The sequence below is a fragment of the Equus asinus genome, chromosome X (genome assembly GCF_041296235.1).
Source record: "Equus asinus isolate D_3611 breed Donkey chromosome X, EquAss-T2T_v2, whole genome shotgun sequence".
Lineage (NCBI taxonomy): Eukaryota > Metazoa > Chordata > Mammalia > Perissodactyla > Equidae > Equus > Equus asinus.
Window position 1 is genome coordinate 48,107,595 of NC_091820.1, and position 15,209 is coordinate 48,122,803.

At 38.8% G+C, this 15,209-nt stretch overlaps 1 protein-coding gene across 1 annotated transcript; it reads left to right on the forward strand.

Annotated features, from left to right (window-relative positions):
• The first annotated feature begins 659 nt into the window (after positions 1 to 659).
• DYNLT3 (dynein light chain Tctex-type 3) lies at positions 660 to 14,182 on the forward strand. The gene is made up of 5 exons (XM_014860030.3): positions 660 to 894; positions 3,055 to 3,096; positions 11,194 to 11,317; positions 11,989 to 12,066; positions 12,366 to 14,182. Exons 1-5 carry the CDS (start codon positions 865 to 867, stop codon positions 12,440 to 12,442), a joined length of 351 nt encoding a protein of 116 aa, XP_014715516.1. The 5' UTR covers positions 660 to 864; the 3' UTR covers positions 12,443 to 14,182.
• Positions 14,183 to 15,209: the final 1,027 nt, after the last annotated feature.

The following is a 15,209-nucleotide window of genomic DNA, read 5'->3' on the forward strand; positions in this document are numbered from 1 at the left end:
ACTTGGGTGCTGTTATCAGACTACTCGAGTTTAAACCCTTCTTCTACTACTTACTGGATATATGACTCTGGGAACCTTACTTAAACTCTCTGTACCTCAGTTTCATCTGTAAAAATGGAATGAGGGTAACAGAACCAAACCTGCTGGGTTTTTATGGGTTTAAATGAGGAAATCCTTAGGATCCTCTGGAACTTAGTAATTTTTAAATAAACGTAATCATTGTTCTGCTAGGATTTATTGTTTAATTTAGGATATTTGTACTTCCTCTCCTATAAATCAAATATTGCTTTTTACACAGTCATTGGGGAGGAGGGGTATAGGCGCATCTACTTTAGGAGTTATGTATACAGCATCTCATTTGGTCCGTACAACCAACCGTGCAATAGGTATAATTATGTTTTCATACGAAAAAACTGAGGCTGTGGGAGGTCAATTTTTCCAAGTAACATAGCTAATAAGTGGACAAATCAGAGTGCCTTGTTCACGTAGCATTAACTATGATTATTTGCTGGATTATGATGAACGACTATGTGCAAATAACCACAGTATTGGGCACTAACCCATACTGTGGAGTCTAGACTGACTGACACTACGTCCCCGAATCTGATCCACGCTGGCACAATTCCCAGCTCTTTAACACCCATCCCTTCTTTCCAGAAAGGTCGGAGGCAGCGGGGAGTAGCATTCCATCGCCTAGAACGCTGCCGGCGCCCCCTGGAAGGTGGCGCCAGTACGACACAAAGGCGGGGCCCGCGTGGGAGAACGCCCCGGGATATAGACGGGGCGGGGCCTCCCCGGAGGCCAGTGCGCGGCCGCGGAGCTCGACTTGCGCGTCGCTCCGCCCTCGGGAGAGTCGGCGCCACCATGGAGGAGTACCATCGCCACTGCGACGAGGTACCGCCCCTCTGCTGCCTGCGAGCGACCCCTGCCCCCGCCCGCCTTGGTGCGGTTTCTCGGCCGGGTGGTCTCCAGGCGCTTGGTGGCCCGGAGAGTTGGGGTGCGGTGTCCTCCGAGCCCGGGTCCTCCCCTCGGGGCCGGGGATCCGCCCCGCCCGTCTCGGTCCCCCACCCCGAGACCCTGAGGGTGGGCTGGGAGTCCGGGTGGCAGGGGCGGCCGGGAGAGCTTGGGGCCGGTGGCGGGGTCGGGGACGAGGGATGGAGGGCCTGACTCGGGGTGCGTGCGGTGAGGATGGGGTGGCGGGCGCCGCCCGTCTGCGGGGCAGGCCTTGAAAACCGGTCTTCCCGGTTGCTTCCTCCGTCCCTTGGCGTCCCCAAAGCAGGTACCGCAACCCCGCGAGCGAGGCCGTGGTGGCAGAGCCGCTCCCGCTCCCGGGCACTGTCACCTGGGTGGGCTGGAAGGAGGTGCTACATGGATTACGAGCTCTTGCTTACTGACTAGCTTCCCGAAACCTCACTAGAACCCCGTGATGTCAGTTTTCATCTTCCTGTTACTGATGGGGACTCTGACCTTCATGGCAGCTAAGTGACTTGCCCAAAGTTAAAACTGCCAGGAATGACAGATGCTCCATTTGAACCCAGGCCTCTGAGTACACAACTGCAACACTGGCTTCACTTTAACCGCTAGGAGGATGAGGCCTGTTGCATTCCAGCGTAAGCTGTGACAGACCTCGAGGGCAGAATAGACAAAGACATTTTCTGTCCAGTGGTAGCCACAGGTGAATGGTGCAGTGAAAAAAAGTAGGGACGTGGTGGAGGTGCCGCCCCATAAAATGGTGTATTGTTAGACCCCTGGAAGGGGCTTCTGATCCATCCATCTTTAGGATGAAGGCTTCTGTAGAAGCTAAAACCACATTTAAAATAGTTCTGTGAGGCAGGTAGCATACCTACTTACTTGCAGGTTCGTGGTAAAGTGTTTTTATTTTGGAAATTGAGGCACAAGCAGTTTCATCCTGAGGCATATCCTCCAACAAGTCCTGACTCCTGAGAGGGTTCTTTCTGTACTGCAGTGCGTCCTAAATACGTATATTTAAAAAGAAATAAAATTACATGTGTTATTATGGTCACCAAGTACATCCTGATTATTTGGTGACTTTCCAAATCAAAGTGAAATGGACATCATTTAATTTGTAGGCCAATTTTGAAAATAGATAAAGACCTTATTTTGTGGTAAAATGGTAATTTTAATAGGGTCAAAACATGGGAACTTTTTTCATACTATTCCTAATTATTTAGGGTGTTTTTATTCCTTCGTTGTAATTCTGTGGTGTAATTGAGTTAAGTTGAAAATATTTTAAATGTGTACTCGAGATGATACTTATTTTCAAAATTTACTTGTTTTTTGAACTAATTTTAAGTTGTGTAGTGGGATTTATGAAAATGCTGATGTCATAAAGCACCTAAAAACATCTCCTTGGAAACAAATCATATATTACCAGAAGTCTTTTGTTTTAGATTTCAGTCTTATCACACCGCCAATTGTCTATTCTAGGATACTTGGGTATCACTAATAGTTGCTTTTAACTCAAGGTTCTAACAAGCCACTCCAGAGGAAACACTAAGTTGCCAGACCTATTATAAATTATTAAAGTGACATTAATTTTGAATGTTCAAGTATTTTCATAATCTTTAATTCAGGAAAGCCACATTTTTGCCTAGCACAAGTTAAAAACAAAATTGAAAATAATCTATTAAGCGTGCTCTTCTCATGGACCATTTCCTGTGTACTGATAACACATACATCTTTATATCTACTTCCTGCTTGTTTCCTGAGCTTTACAATACAGTGACTCTCACTCTAGGGTATTCATCAGAATCAGCAGTAAAGCACTTTTTAAACAAATGTAGTTGCCCAGGCTCTGCCCCAGACTGAATGAATCAAAATCTCCAGGGAGCTGGGTGGGGAAAGCATTCTGTAATTTTAAAAGTGTTTGGGGTAGGATTAGCAACCTCGGGAGACCTGATGCCCCTCCCCACCTTGGTCTCCTGTCACTGATACCTGTCCAGGCCAGCCTAGAGTGTTCTGTGTATCATCATAGCTTCAGATAAAAGGACGTCTGTGTTGAAAGCAGCTTTATCAGTTGTTTTTCCCCTTTAGGTTGGCTTCAATGCTGATGAAGCCCACAATATCATTAAAGAGGTAAGTTCTACATCTGTTCACCCTGAAGCCTGCTGCACTGATTGAAATTTTGAAAACTTATGTTTTGACTTTCAGTACAAAGTTAAAAACCTTAGTATTAAAACAAGATTTTTAATATTTATTCGCTAACTTTATAGGGGTGCTTCTATGTTTTGTTGTATGCTGTCAGACATCCTGGGGCTTACTCTTAAATTGATGTTTAAGTATTGGTCTAGAAAATTGGTTTGCTGTTTTCTAAAATTGGTGACCTGTCTTTGAGTAAAAGAACTTTTATTTCAGTAGGCCAATATTATTTTAAATGTTAATGCTATAAAAGTATATATATAATATATTTTATTAAATATATATGTTGTAAATAAAACATTTTATTAAATACATAAATATATAAAAAATACATAGAATTAAATATATATTTAAATTTATATATATAATTATACATATAAACTTTTATAGCATTAACATTTAAAAGTCTATATATACTTATATATATTTAAAATATATATTTATATATATAATATATACACTTTTATAGCATTATATATATAAAGTATATGTATACTTTTATAGCATTAACATTTAACATGTATATATTTGACATATATATACTTTTATATAGATAAATTATGTCTAATATTACATATATGTGTCAAATAAATAAAAGACCCTAGAAATACCTGCTTTTGGCCATTGTATGCAGTTTTTACCCCAATATAATTAGAAAAGTAATCACTTAACATCTTTTAGACACTGATGTGATAGTAAATAAAAATCCTAAGAAAAATGTTGAAAGGTGAAATCTGGTCCTCCTGTTAAGCAAGTAGACCAGAAGGCCTCTTTGGGAGTCAATTCTGGCAGAACTTTAATTAAGTCTAGTGGTATCACATACAGACTACACTGCGGGTAAGGTATTTATGAACATTTTTAATAGTCATTTTTAACCGTGCCAAATCCGAGAACACAGTGAGCTGGCCCAGGAGGCATGCTTGTGCTGGGGGTATGGCTGTTGGGGCCTGTGTCCTCTCTTTTGTTGTTTGTAAGTCTGACTAGGAGTTTGTCAATTTTGTTTATCGTCTCGGAGAACCAGCTGTTTGTTTCATTGATCCTTTCTACTGTCTTTTTTGTTTCAATTGCATTTATTTCTGCTCTGATTTTTATTGTTTCCCTCCTACTGACTTTCGGCTTTGTTTGTTCTTTTTCTAATTCAGTTAGGTGTAGTTTGTGATTGCTTATTTGGGATTTTTCTTGTTTGTTAAGGTGGGCCTGTATTGCAATAAATTTCCCTCTTAGGACCACTTTTGGTACATCCCACATAAGTTGGTATGATGTGTTTTCATTTTCATTTGTCTCCAGATATTTTTTTATTTCTCCTTTAATTTCTTCAATGATCCATTGGTTCAGTAGCATGTTGTTTAGTCTCCACATCTTTGTCCCTTTCTCAGCTTTTTTCTTGTAGTTAATTTCTAGTTTCATAGCATTATGGTCAGAAAATATGCTTGTTATTATTTCAATCTTCTTTAATTTATTGAGGCTTGCCTTGTTTCCCAACATATGATCTGTCCTTGAGAATGTTCCACGCACACTTGAGAAGAATGTGTATTCTGCTGTTTTTGGATGGAGTGGTCTATATATATCTATTAAGTCCATCTGGTCTAGCTTTTCATTTAGTTCCACTATTTCCTTGTTGACTTTTTGTCTGGAAGATCTATCCATTGATGTGAGTGGAGTGTTGAGGTCCTCTACTATTATTGTGTTGTTAGTATCTCATTTTAGGTTTGTTAATGGTTGCTATATGTACTTTGGTGCTCCTGTGTTGGGTGCATGGATGTTTATAACTGTTATGTCTTCTTGGTGGGATATCCCTTTGATCATTATATACTGCCCCTCTTTGTCTCACTTTACCTGCATTATCTTGAAGTCTACTTTGTCTGATATAAGAATTGCTACACCTGTTTTCTTTTATATGCCATTAGCTTGGAGTGTTGTCTCCCATCCCTTCACTCTGAGCTTGTCTTTGTCATTGAAGCTGAGATGTTTCCTGGAGGCAGCATATTGTTGGGTCTTGTTCTTGAATCCATCTTGCCACTCTGTGTCTTTTTATTGGCAAGTTCAATCTATTTATATTTAGAGTGATTATTGATATATGAGGGCTTAATGCTGCCATTTTATCATTTGTTTTCTGGGGTTCGCTGGTTCAGATCCCAGATGCGGCCCTATGCACGGCTTGTCAAGCCATGCTGTAGCAGGTGTCCCACGTATGAAGCAGAGGAAGATGGGCACAGATGTTAGCTCAGGGCCAGTCTTCCTCAGCAAAAGAGGATTGGTGGCAGATGTTAGATCAGGGCTAATCTTCCTCAAAAAAAAAAAAAAAGAAAATGGACTATCTCATCTACGAGATTTTGCATACAAACCTCATGGTAACCACTAAAGAAAAAAGTAGAGCAGAGTCACAAATAATAAATAAGGAGAAAACTCAGAAATTCAGCATAAAAAACTACCTAACTGAATTGGTAGTCTGAAATACATGGAACGAGAAACAAAGGAAATGCAGGAGAACCCTGCATTCAGGGCTTCGTAACCCCTTCTTTTTTTTTTCAGGTATGAAGGCCTTCTTGAGGATTTCTTTTAGGGATGGTCTTGTGGTGCTGAACTCCCTTAGCTTTTGTTTATCTGGGAATGTTTTTATTTCTCCATCATATCTGAAGGATATTTTCACTTGATAGAGTGTTCTTGGCTGAAAGTTTTTGTCTTTCAAAGATTTGAATATATCATTCTACTCTCTCCTACCCTGTAAAGTATCTGCTGACAAAATCTGCCGAAAGCCTGGTAGGGATTCCTTTGTAAGTTATTTCCTTCTGCCTGCTGCCCTTAGTATTGTTTCTTTGTCATTGACTTTTGCCAGCTTCACTACTATATGCCTTGCAGTAGGTCTTTTTGCATTGACAAAGTTAGGAGATCTGGTGGTCTTCTTCATGTGAATTTCCATCTCCTTCCCCAGGTTTGGGAAGTTCTCTGATATTATTTCTTTGAATAAGCTTTCTGCTCCACTCTCCCTCTCTTCTCCCCGTGGAATACCTATAATCCTTATGTTGCATTTCCTGAGTGAGTTAGATATTTCTTGGAGACTTTCTTCATTTCTTTTTAGTCTTAGTTCTTTCTCCTCCTGCATCTGAAGCATTTCTGAATTTCTATCCTCAATCATGCTGATTCATTCCTTGATGATATCTGCTCTACCGTTCATGGAATCTATGTTCTGCTTTATCTCATCCATTGTGTTTTTCATCTCCAATATTTCTGCTTGGTTCTTCTTTATAGTTTCAATCTCTTTTGTGAATTAGCTCCTGAACTTGTTGAATTGTCTATCTGTATTCTCTTTTAACTCGTTGAGTTTTTTTAATGATAGCTATTTTTAATTCTCTGTCATTCAGGTTATAGATTTCTGTGTCTTCAGGATTTATTTGTGGGTACTTGTCATTTTCCTTCTGGTCTGGAGATTTAATAAATTTTTCATACTGTTAGATGGTGTAAATTTGTGCTTCCACATTGTGGTAGCATTTGATTGCCACTTCCGCCCTTTGCCACTAGGTGGGGGTCAATAGCTGCATATTCTGAGCCCACTGCAACTGAGGGGACAGCTCCAAGTTGCTGAGCAGTGGCACCAGGGCACCAGGAGGGGGAGGGGTTGCTTTGTTCTTCTGCATGATCTCAGGGACTTCCTCCTGTGCCCTCGCTATCTGCTCTTCTAGGATGTTTGCTTGATGCAGACACCGCCACCATAGCTAGTCCCCTCTGTGAGGGGCTTCCCCCCTGATTGTGAGGGACTTCAGGGATCTATGGTGTTCCCTGGGAGGACCATCACTTCCTCCCTCCTTTCCTCCCTGTGGCTACACATAATCTCCTGGTTGCTGTCTTTCCATGAGGAAGAGAAGCATTCTCTTACCTCGATCGACTTTCTCAGGGGGGCCCCAGCACCTCCACCTTCCAACACGTGGCTGCATGGGTCTCTCAGATGTCTTTTGTGTTGTGTGGATGTCCTCTGTTGGAATATGTATGTCCTTTTCATTTTATCTTTGTGGGGAGAGTTTACTGGAAGAGCTTACTTTGCCGTGATGCTGATGTCGCTCCCTCCTGCCATATTTTAATATTTCAGAATCATGTATTAGAACTATGTAGCTAGGCATATTTAATTACTAAAATAGAATGCAAATGTTTTCGATCCCTTAACAATGCAAAAGCACAAATGAGGGTGAATGGGAGGTAGAAGAGAGGATGGAAGTCACGGGAAGGGCAGGAGTAATAACAGCCTGATTTTTCAAAGTCGAAAGTCAAGAGAGACTGTCCTTGGTTGATGTAACATGAAGAAGAGGTTGCTCAGGTATTTGAGTAGTCTTTTAAATAGTACCTTTTTCTTTACCCACGTTCTGAACCAGAGAGTCATTAGAAAGAGAATAAAATATCACCTTTATTGTTTGTAAAGACTGGGTTGGAGATTGGAGCTTGTTTTACAAACTCCCTGCCTGCTTAGTTCAGTCCTTGGAAGAGGCTTCCAAGGGAAACTTTGAGTCAGCAGAGAGCAACACTCAGCCAGGCTAGTGCCTTTTGTTGGTCTGGGCAGAAAGGGAAGGAGAGACCAAATGTCCAAGTCTAAGGCATTTGGGAGATTGGCTCTCCCAGATGGGAATGGTGGAACAGCAGTTGTCACCCACCAGTCAGGCAACTCACTCCACGTCTGTGGAGAGGAGTGATAACAGGTGGGGCCAGAGGCTGGGAATGCCAAGGCAAAGTCCTCTGTGTGGAAGGAAATGTGAGGAGTGGAAGAAAAGATGCATGCTTCTAGCAATGTAAATATATCGAAGTAAAAATAATGAATTCACTGTATTAAGGGAAGTGGGGGAGGAAGGTTGCTGGTGGTCTGAGGGAACTAAATTTCCATCTCTCACAGCAGGAGTTCTAGGGACACCGTCTGTAATTCATAAATCAAGAACTAGTGATGTAAACAGTATTCGGGGATGTGTAAGTAACCCTTAGAAGAAATAAACAGTTGTACATGAAAGGTGTTTCCTCTGGGGAAGGGGACCGGGGATAGGAAAGAGAGGGGAGGGGATTCTTGCTTTTCATTTTAAGCTCTTCTGGCCTGTTGGATTTTGAAAACCATGTGCATGTGTTACTTTGAGATTTTATTAAAGTAAAAGAACTATGGTTAAACTGGGATATACATGCTTCGCAGTGGCTAGAAGGTGCTGGAAGCCACTGGGTGCGATTTAGAGCACCAATTTTTTTACTTAAATATTTGCAAAAGGGAGTTAAGTAATATAAATAATTTAACTCTGGGGATGGCCCCGTGGCTGAGTGGTTAAGTTCGAACGCTCCGCTTGGGTGTCCCAGGGTTTTGCCAGTTCAGATCCTGGGCGTGAACATGGCTCCACTCATCAGGCCATGCTGAGGTGGCGTCCCACATAGCACAACCAGAGGGACCCACAACTAAAATATACAACTATGTACCAGGGGGCTTTGGGGAGAAAAAGCAAAAAAAAAATCTTTAAAAAAATAATTTAACTGAAAACATTTTTTAATGAAAACAAACTCTAACACATTATGGAGACAAAAGCAAGCTTTGCTTGAATTTTTTATATGAAATATGAAACTTCAAAGAAATCTCACGTTTGCTTGAGGTGACTTTCAGCTGCATGTCCATCCTCTTCCCTCCCCCTTTCTTCCCATGAGCCAACTCTCTGCCATTGAGGCATTGGAAAGGCTTGAGAGAGAGCGAGCACTATTTTAAAACATTTCAGCACTTCCTGGATGATTACACAATTTCAGCAGGTATTTCTGTTTTCCTTATCTGTTGCTGATCACCTTATTTTCTTTCCTTTGATTCCTTGCTCTGAACCCCTATGCTAATATTTTTTTCCCTCAGAAGTCTTAGAGCCACTCACTCATCAGCGATATGCATATATTTTATGTATTGTCAGGAATGGAATTTGTCCCTAAAATTCTCAAAGAAAAAGTGAGTCACAAATGGAATGAACTTGGAACTTAGTCTAAAGTATATTTGATTCGGGTTGCCCAGAGAGTGTATCAAAGCCACTATTACTTCAACACAAACATTTATTGAGTGCCTGCTCCATGCCCAGGTCCTGAATTTGGCCCTGGGAACACAAAACAGGTGAAGGACCTCGTTATCTAGTGGGCCTCCTGGTTACTGGTAATTGCGAAAGCGAAATGTTAATTAATAGCAATTAGCAGGATATTTGCAGTGGGATCCTCAGCCCTGTGATGTTTTCTGTTGTTTAGAGCAGAACTTGAAGTGTTCCTATTAGAAAACCTGAAAGAAAAACCGGTGCTCTTAGTTTCCCATGAAGGAAAAGCAGTCTGGGGAGAGGAAGAGGTTTGCCCAAAGGGCGCGAACTTAGGAATGGTAAAGCCGGAATTAAAACCCTGTTCCCCTGTCCCTGGGGCCACTGGCCCCCCTAACTCTGTCATGTTATTGAACATTCTAGAATAATTTGAGCCACTTTACTTTCTTTAGCATTTCTAAATTTAATTTCTTTTTTTACATTTTATCATCAATGAAGATTTTATACTATCCAGCTTAACATTCCATATTAATTTGTGCTTTTATGAATCTTTAGTCCAGTTGTAGTAAATGAAAGCTGCGCGCGTGCGTGTGTGTATGTGTGTGTGTGTTAGTTATTAAGCTGGATTCTATGCATGAATTGAATGAGTGCTTTATTGTCCAGGCTCTGTTGCTTGAATATAAAATAATAGCAGTAAAATAAGTCAGAGAAAGACAAATACTGTATAATCTCACTTATATATAGAATCTAAAATAGCCAAACTCACAGAAACAGAGGTTGCGGGGGTTGGGGGGTTGTGAGGGTGGGGGGCCCAGGGGAGGGGAATTGGGGAGATGTTGGTCAAAGGTTACAAACTTCGAGCTATAAGATGAATAAGTCCTGGGGGTATAATGTAGAGCATAGTGGCAATAGTTAATAATACTGTATTGTATACTTGAAAGTTGCTGAGAGTAGATCTTAAATGTTCTCACCGGACACACACACACACGCACACAAAAGGTAACCATGTGAGGAGATGAATGTGTTAACTAACCTTATTGTGGTAATCACTTCACAGTATATATGTGTATCAAATCATCACATTGTACACCTTAAACTTACACAATATTATTTGTCAATTATATCTCAATAAAACTGCAAATATAAAATAACAGCAATAATAATGATGATGATGATAATATCATTGCTTATGTACTTATCCTGTGGCAGTCGCTGTGTTTGAGCACTTGGCATTCATGGTCTCACCTCAACCTCACAACAACCTGATAAGATGAGACTGTTATCCCTACTTTGTGGATTAGGAAAATAGGGGCTTCAAGAGGTTAAGTCACTTCAGAAGGACACACAGCAAGTAGGTGGCAGAGTTGACCTTAAAACCTAAGACTGTGATACTAAACCAGTGTTGTTAATCAGGCATCAGAAATGGATGCAGGTAAGCACTGTGGAAAATTATTTAACTTTCTCTTTCTAGAATACCGGAAAGGTAGTGTTCGTCGATGATTTACTTATAGTGGCAAGTGTGTTAATTGTTTTATAGCTAAGCAATTATATAACATGAATGAGAATATAATTATTATACATGAGAATTATATTTTTAAATTGATCACATCCTTTGTTTCTACCATCTGAAACCTAGTTCAAATGCCAACTGGTTCCAAGCCGTTCTTTAACCAATTGGTATCACCCTTTTGTAATATCCACCCGCATCCATAATCCTTTTATGACGTAACTTATCACACTTGGTTACCCTTCCTTGTGTCATAGAGTTCTTTTATTAGCTTCTCTGCTAGATTGTTCAGTTCTTTACAACAGAGGCCATGCCATATTTATCTTTATATGACACATAGTATCTCACAGAGAGATAATGCATGCAGAAATGCTTTGAAAATTCTAAAACAATTAGACACAATGCATAATAAATATTTCCCAAGATGCTTTATTGGGTTATAAATATATTTCATGTTTTGAATAATTTTTGCTGCAATTTGTGTATAATTTGTTTGATTATCCTCTACCCTTTTAGTGTATAGATGGGGTCTTAGGTGGTGAAGATTATAATCAGAACAACATCAACCAGTGGACTGCAAGCATAGTGGAACAGTCCTTAGCACATTTGGTTAAGTTGGGAAAAGCTTATAAATATATTGGTAAGTATCACCATCTTTTATCCCTAGTTTACTCACCTTTGTCCTTGTGGTTTTCTCTGAATTTGGAGAATGTAAATGAGTGATAGACAGTCAAGTTGGATACTAATCGGGTATGAAGGACTTCTGACTTATTCATCCAAAGATAATATATGATAATACCTAAAAGATGGAGCTCTTTAGCTACTTAAAAGCAGTTTGAACTCCTGCCAACCATCTGCTTGCCCTTGGTAGCATCATCTTTTACGTTTCCATCAGTTATCCCTTTCCATCAAAACCCACTCAGGCCTACTGTCTTCCTTTCAATAGCCCCATGCCTCCTTACATGTAGGTCTGTGAAGTGCCATGCAAAAATTGTTTGTAAAGTGGAGTCTTTTCTTCATTTCTGTGTCTGAATTATGCCCATGGAACAAGGCACATAATTTGGCCGAGATTTTTCCTGCACTGTAGTCACCAATTGTTGTGGCAATGGGCAACAAACAGACGGGACCCAGTGGGGTCGGTATCGTGGTGGTACATAATCAAGATGAGAGTCTTATTTTTTTCAGTCCATTTGCTGAATGTTTTGTTTTCTGTTACTTTTACAGCTTTTAGAGCTCTGAACTCAAACACTTAGATCTTAGGGGTCTTTTCCTTTGTTTATAAATGTTCTCACTCTGCGCCTTTATTTTTAGTGACCTGTGCAGTGGTCCAGAGAAGTGCATATGGCTTTCACACGGCCAGCTCATGTTTTTGGGATACTACATCTGACGGTAAGAGACCTTAAGCTGATTCAAACCAAGTCCAACTTCTAGCATACAGTGTACTTATTATCGAATGCTTATTTATTTCCAATTAAATTATGAAAAGACACTTATCAACAAAATTGCTTTGTACTCAGTCACAAGTATGCCTTCAGACAAATATGAGATGTGAGGGTTTAACAGATTGCAGGAAATAAGAAACTAAAACCTATGAAAAATGTATATATATATATATATATATATATATATTCTCTGGTAATTTTGATGTTTTTCTGGTATTTCAAAGTCCTCTTTTTGTGTATTTTCAGGAACCTGTACTGTAAGATGGGAGAACCGAACCATGAACTGTATCGTCAATGTTTTTGCCATTGCTATTGTCCTGTGATGGACTAAAAATGTTTGGCCAAAGCCATTAACTTAAGAATTTGTCAGTGTATCCTTTCTAAAAAGAGTAGTAGTTACTCATTAATGTGCTAGATGACAAGTGTGCAGTATGCTTCCAAGCTATCAACAAAAACTGAATATTATAAGCAAGCAATCTCATAGTAAATTGGGAGATTATCTCATATTCTATACAGCATCATTTAAATAAGAAAATTTGACATCAGCGAAAAACAAATACGGAAACATGGCATGACTTGAAAATATAATCTTACATTTACACGGGCTTTTCACTAACATTACATACCTAAGGAGGTGGGGAAATCCATTCAGATAAAAAAATCCTCTTTCAGCTAGAGAAATTAGCAGGGATAAATATCTGAACAAAAAACATTGCAAGGTTAAAGGTGGAGAAAATAATAATTAGCTAACGCTTCTTGGGTTTTATTTCTTCTCACCAGTTGTACATATGGTTTAGTGGAAAGTAATTTTGCTCCTTTTTTTCCTATCAACTAATATTACAGTAGCAACTATTATTAACCAGTTTACTTTTTCTGAGAATTGTTAAGACAATTTTTTAAATTTCAAGTTCTTGGACTTACATTTTAGGGCAAATTAAATCTGGTAACCCGAATTCCGTAGTTAAAATTAGTTTCAGTATATGATGGAAAGGATCTGACTCTAACAGCTGCCTTACAAATCACTCATTCCATGGGGAACATTTATTGAATGCCTATCATGAGCATATTTCTCTGCTAGGCATTACAGTTGTCAATATGTCGTTCAAATTCTAAGTTTCTTTGGCACCTGTTCATTCAGACAACTAACATTTATTATTTGGGGAAGACAAAAAAAAGAGTTGTTTTACAAGAGAGGAAAAAAAGTGAATCTGGTTATTCATGTAGCAGTAAGCAAAATGAAAAGCACTTACGCTGACAGAGAATTATGGATGTAATTTTAAGAATTGCTCCTAGCAAGTAAAAAAATACATAAAATATGCAACTCTTAGTTAAAGGCCTTATTAGCAGTTTAACTATATAAGTAGTAAATGTTGTCATTGCTTTAGTTAAAACCATCTGTAAATAATTTTAAATACTAATTGTGTGGGGTTCAAATTGAGTAGAATAAAGTATAAATTAAAAGTATACAATCATTAGCAGGTTATTGAAAATCTCAGGGTATATGGAATGTAGTTCAATTTATTAAGAAAATAAAACATGAAAAATTAGGGTACAAGGCTGGCCACCAAATGCGAAGTCAATCTGCTATTTAACTTTGAAAACAAGCAATTTTACATATTACCACTAACACTAATACATATAGGTGATGGAACCATGATTCATTGAATTTTGGGGGTAAAGAAAAGCTTAGTATTAGTATTGACAATATTAAGATAGTATTCTTGTAGGAATGCTATGTGCATGTTTGATATTTTGCTGAGTAATGAATTGTTCAATATTTAAGGAGAATATTAAGAAAACACAAGGGTAGAGTTTAATATAGCGACCGACATTTTTGGCACATCAAAAATTGTCATAGTCATTACCTTTATGTTACTTTACGCTACTGGCTTTTGTGCCCTTGAAGATTCTAACAGTGACCAAAATAATCTGTGTGGTTAAGGCTCACTTTGATTATTGTTATTGAAGCCTGATTTTAAAAGAATAATCAAAAATACCTCGTGAACTTGCTATCTGCTCTGTTTCTAGTTAAAATATAATAAAGATTATCTGCCTGTGCTGTACTCTTGCTTCTAGGTAATCATTGAATGGTTAAAGAAATGGCATTGTGCTTACTCTTAAGAAATTCTAAATAGGAGGAATGAGGAAGAGAAATGAAGGTCGGACCACATAGATACATTGTACAGAATAAATACCATTAAAATAGTAACCTAAACCCAGTATTCACCATTACAACATAATTAATAGCTTCTATTTTATGCCTTTTATGATTTTAACACAAAATTTCACTTAAAAAATGTCAGTGTAAAATGTATTCTGGAACTATTGATTAGCTTTTAATGACTATTTTTGGCAAGGAATTTTGTCCTATTTGTCACCTTGTAATTGAGTTGTTGCTGGGTTTTCTTTTAATTAAGGACTTTAAGTATGTAAAATTAGGGTATTCAAATGTAAGTAGTAACTCGTAACTCGGATTTTTGTAAAGCTGTAATTTAATGTTTATAAAGTGCTAGTATACTGCCCTAAATGATGGCAACATCTCATTACATTTCCTGTAGTAAAAAGCACTTTTTTACTCTTCTTTCCAAGTTGGGTGTTACCTCATTATGTCACTGAAAGCTTTTTCACCACCTACACTCATCATCTCATTTTTAAAGTAATCTTACTATGCTGCAGATTATATTTTCCAAGTTTGAGTAAAAAAACCCTATCTATCCTTGATGACAGTTTTTAAAAAATGGGGGAAAAATATGTGACTTTTTATGGCAAATGAACTAGGTCTGTCTTATAGCAGATGCCAAAGCAAAGTTTGAGAGATGAATTGAAAATTTCACCCCATGTGCTAGAATCTGCCCAAGGAGAATTTGTTTCATAATCCAGAACTTGGAGCTATATTTGTGGCTAAAGATGCTTACTGTTTCAGTGTCTAGTAATTCAGTAAAATTGACCTTTGCATGTTTATTAAATTCCCAGTAAAAGGGTCTTAAGCATTGAGCCCTTAGAAGATTTAGATGGCCACCATCAGTATACATTAACCTCAGTGGTCCAGGAAGTTATAGCCCACCCTGTCTAATTGCAAACCCTATGTTT

Excerpts from the sequence above, each read along its gene's own strand:
- DYNLT3 (XM_014860030.3), top strand. The coding sequence starts at position 865 with ATGGAGGAGTACCATCGCCACTGCGACGAG. Across the intron at positions 895-3,054 it reads ACCATCGCCACTGCGACGAG|GTTGGCTTCAATGCTGATGA; the intron begins GTACCGCCCCTC and ends TTTCCCCTTTAG. Across the intron at positions 12,067-12,365 it reads TTGGGATACTACATCTGACG|GAACCTGTACTGTAAGATGG; the intron begins GTAAGAGACCTT and ends GTGTATTTTCAG.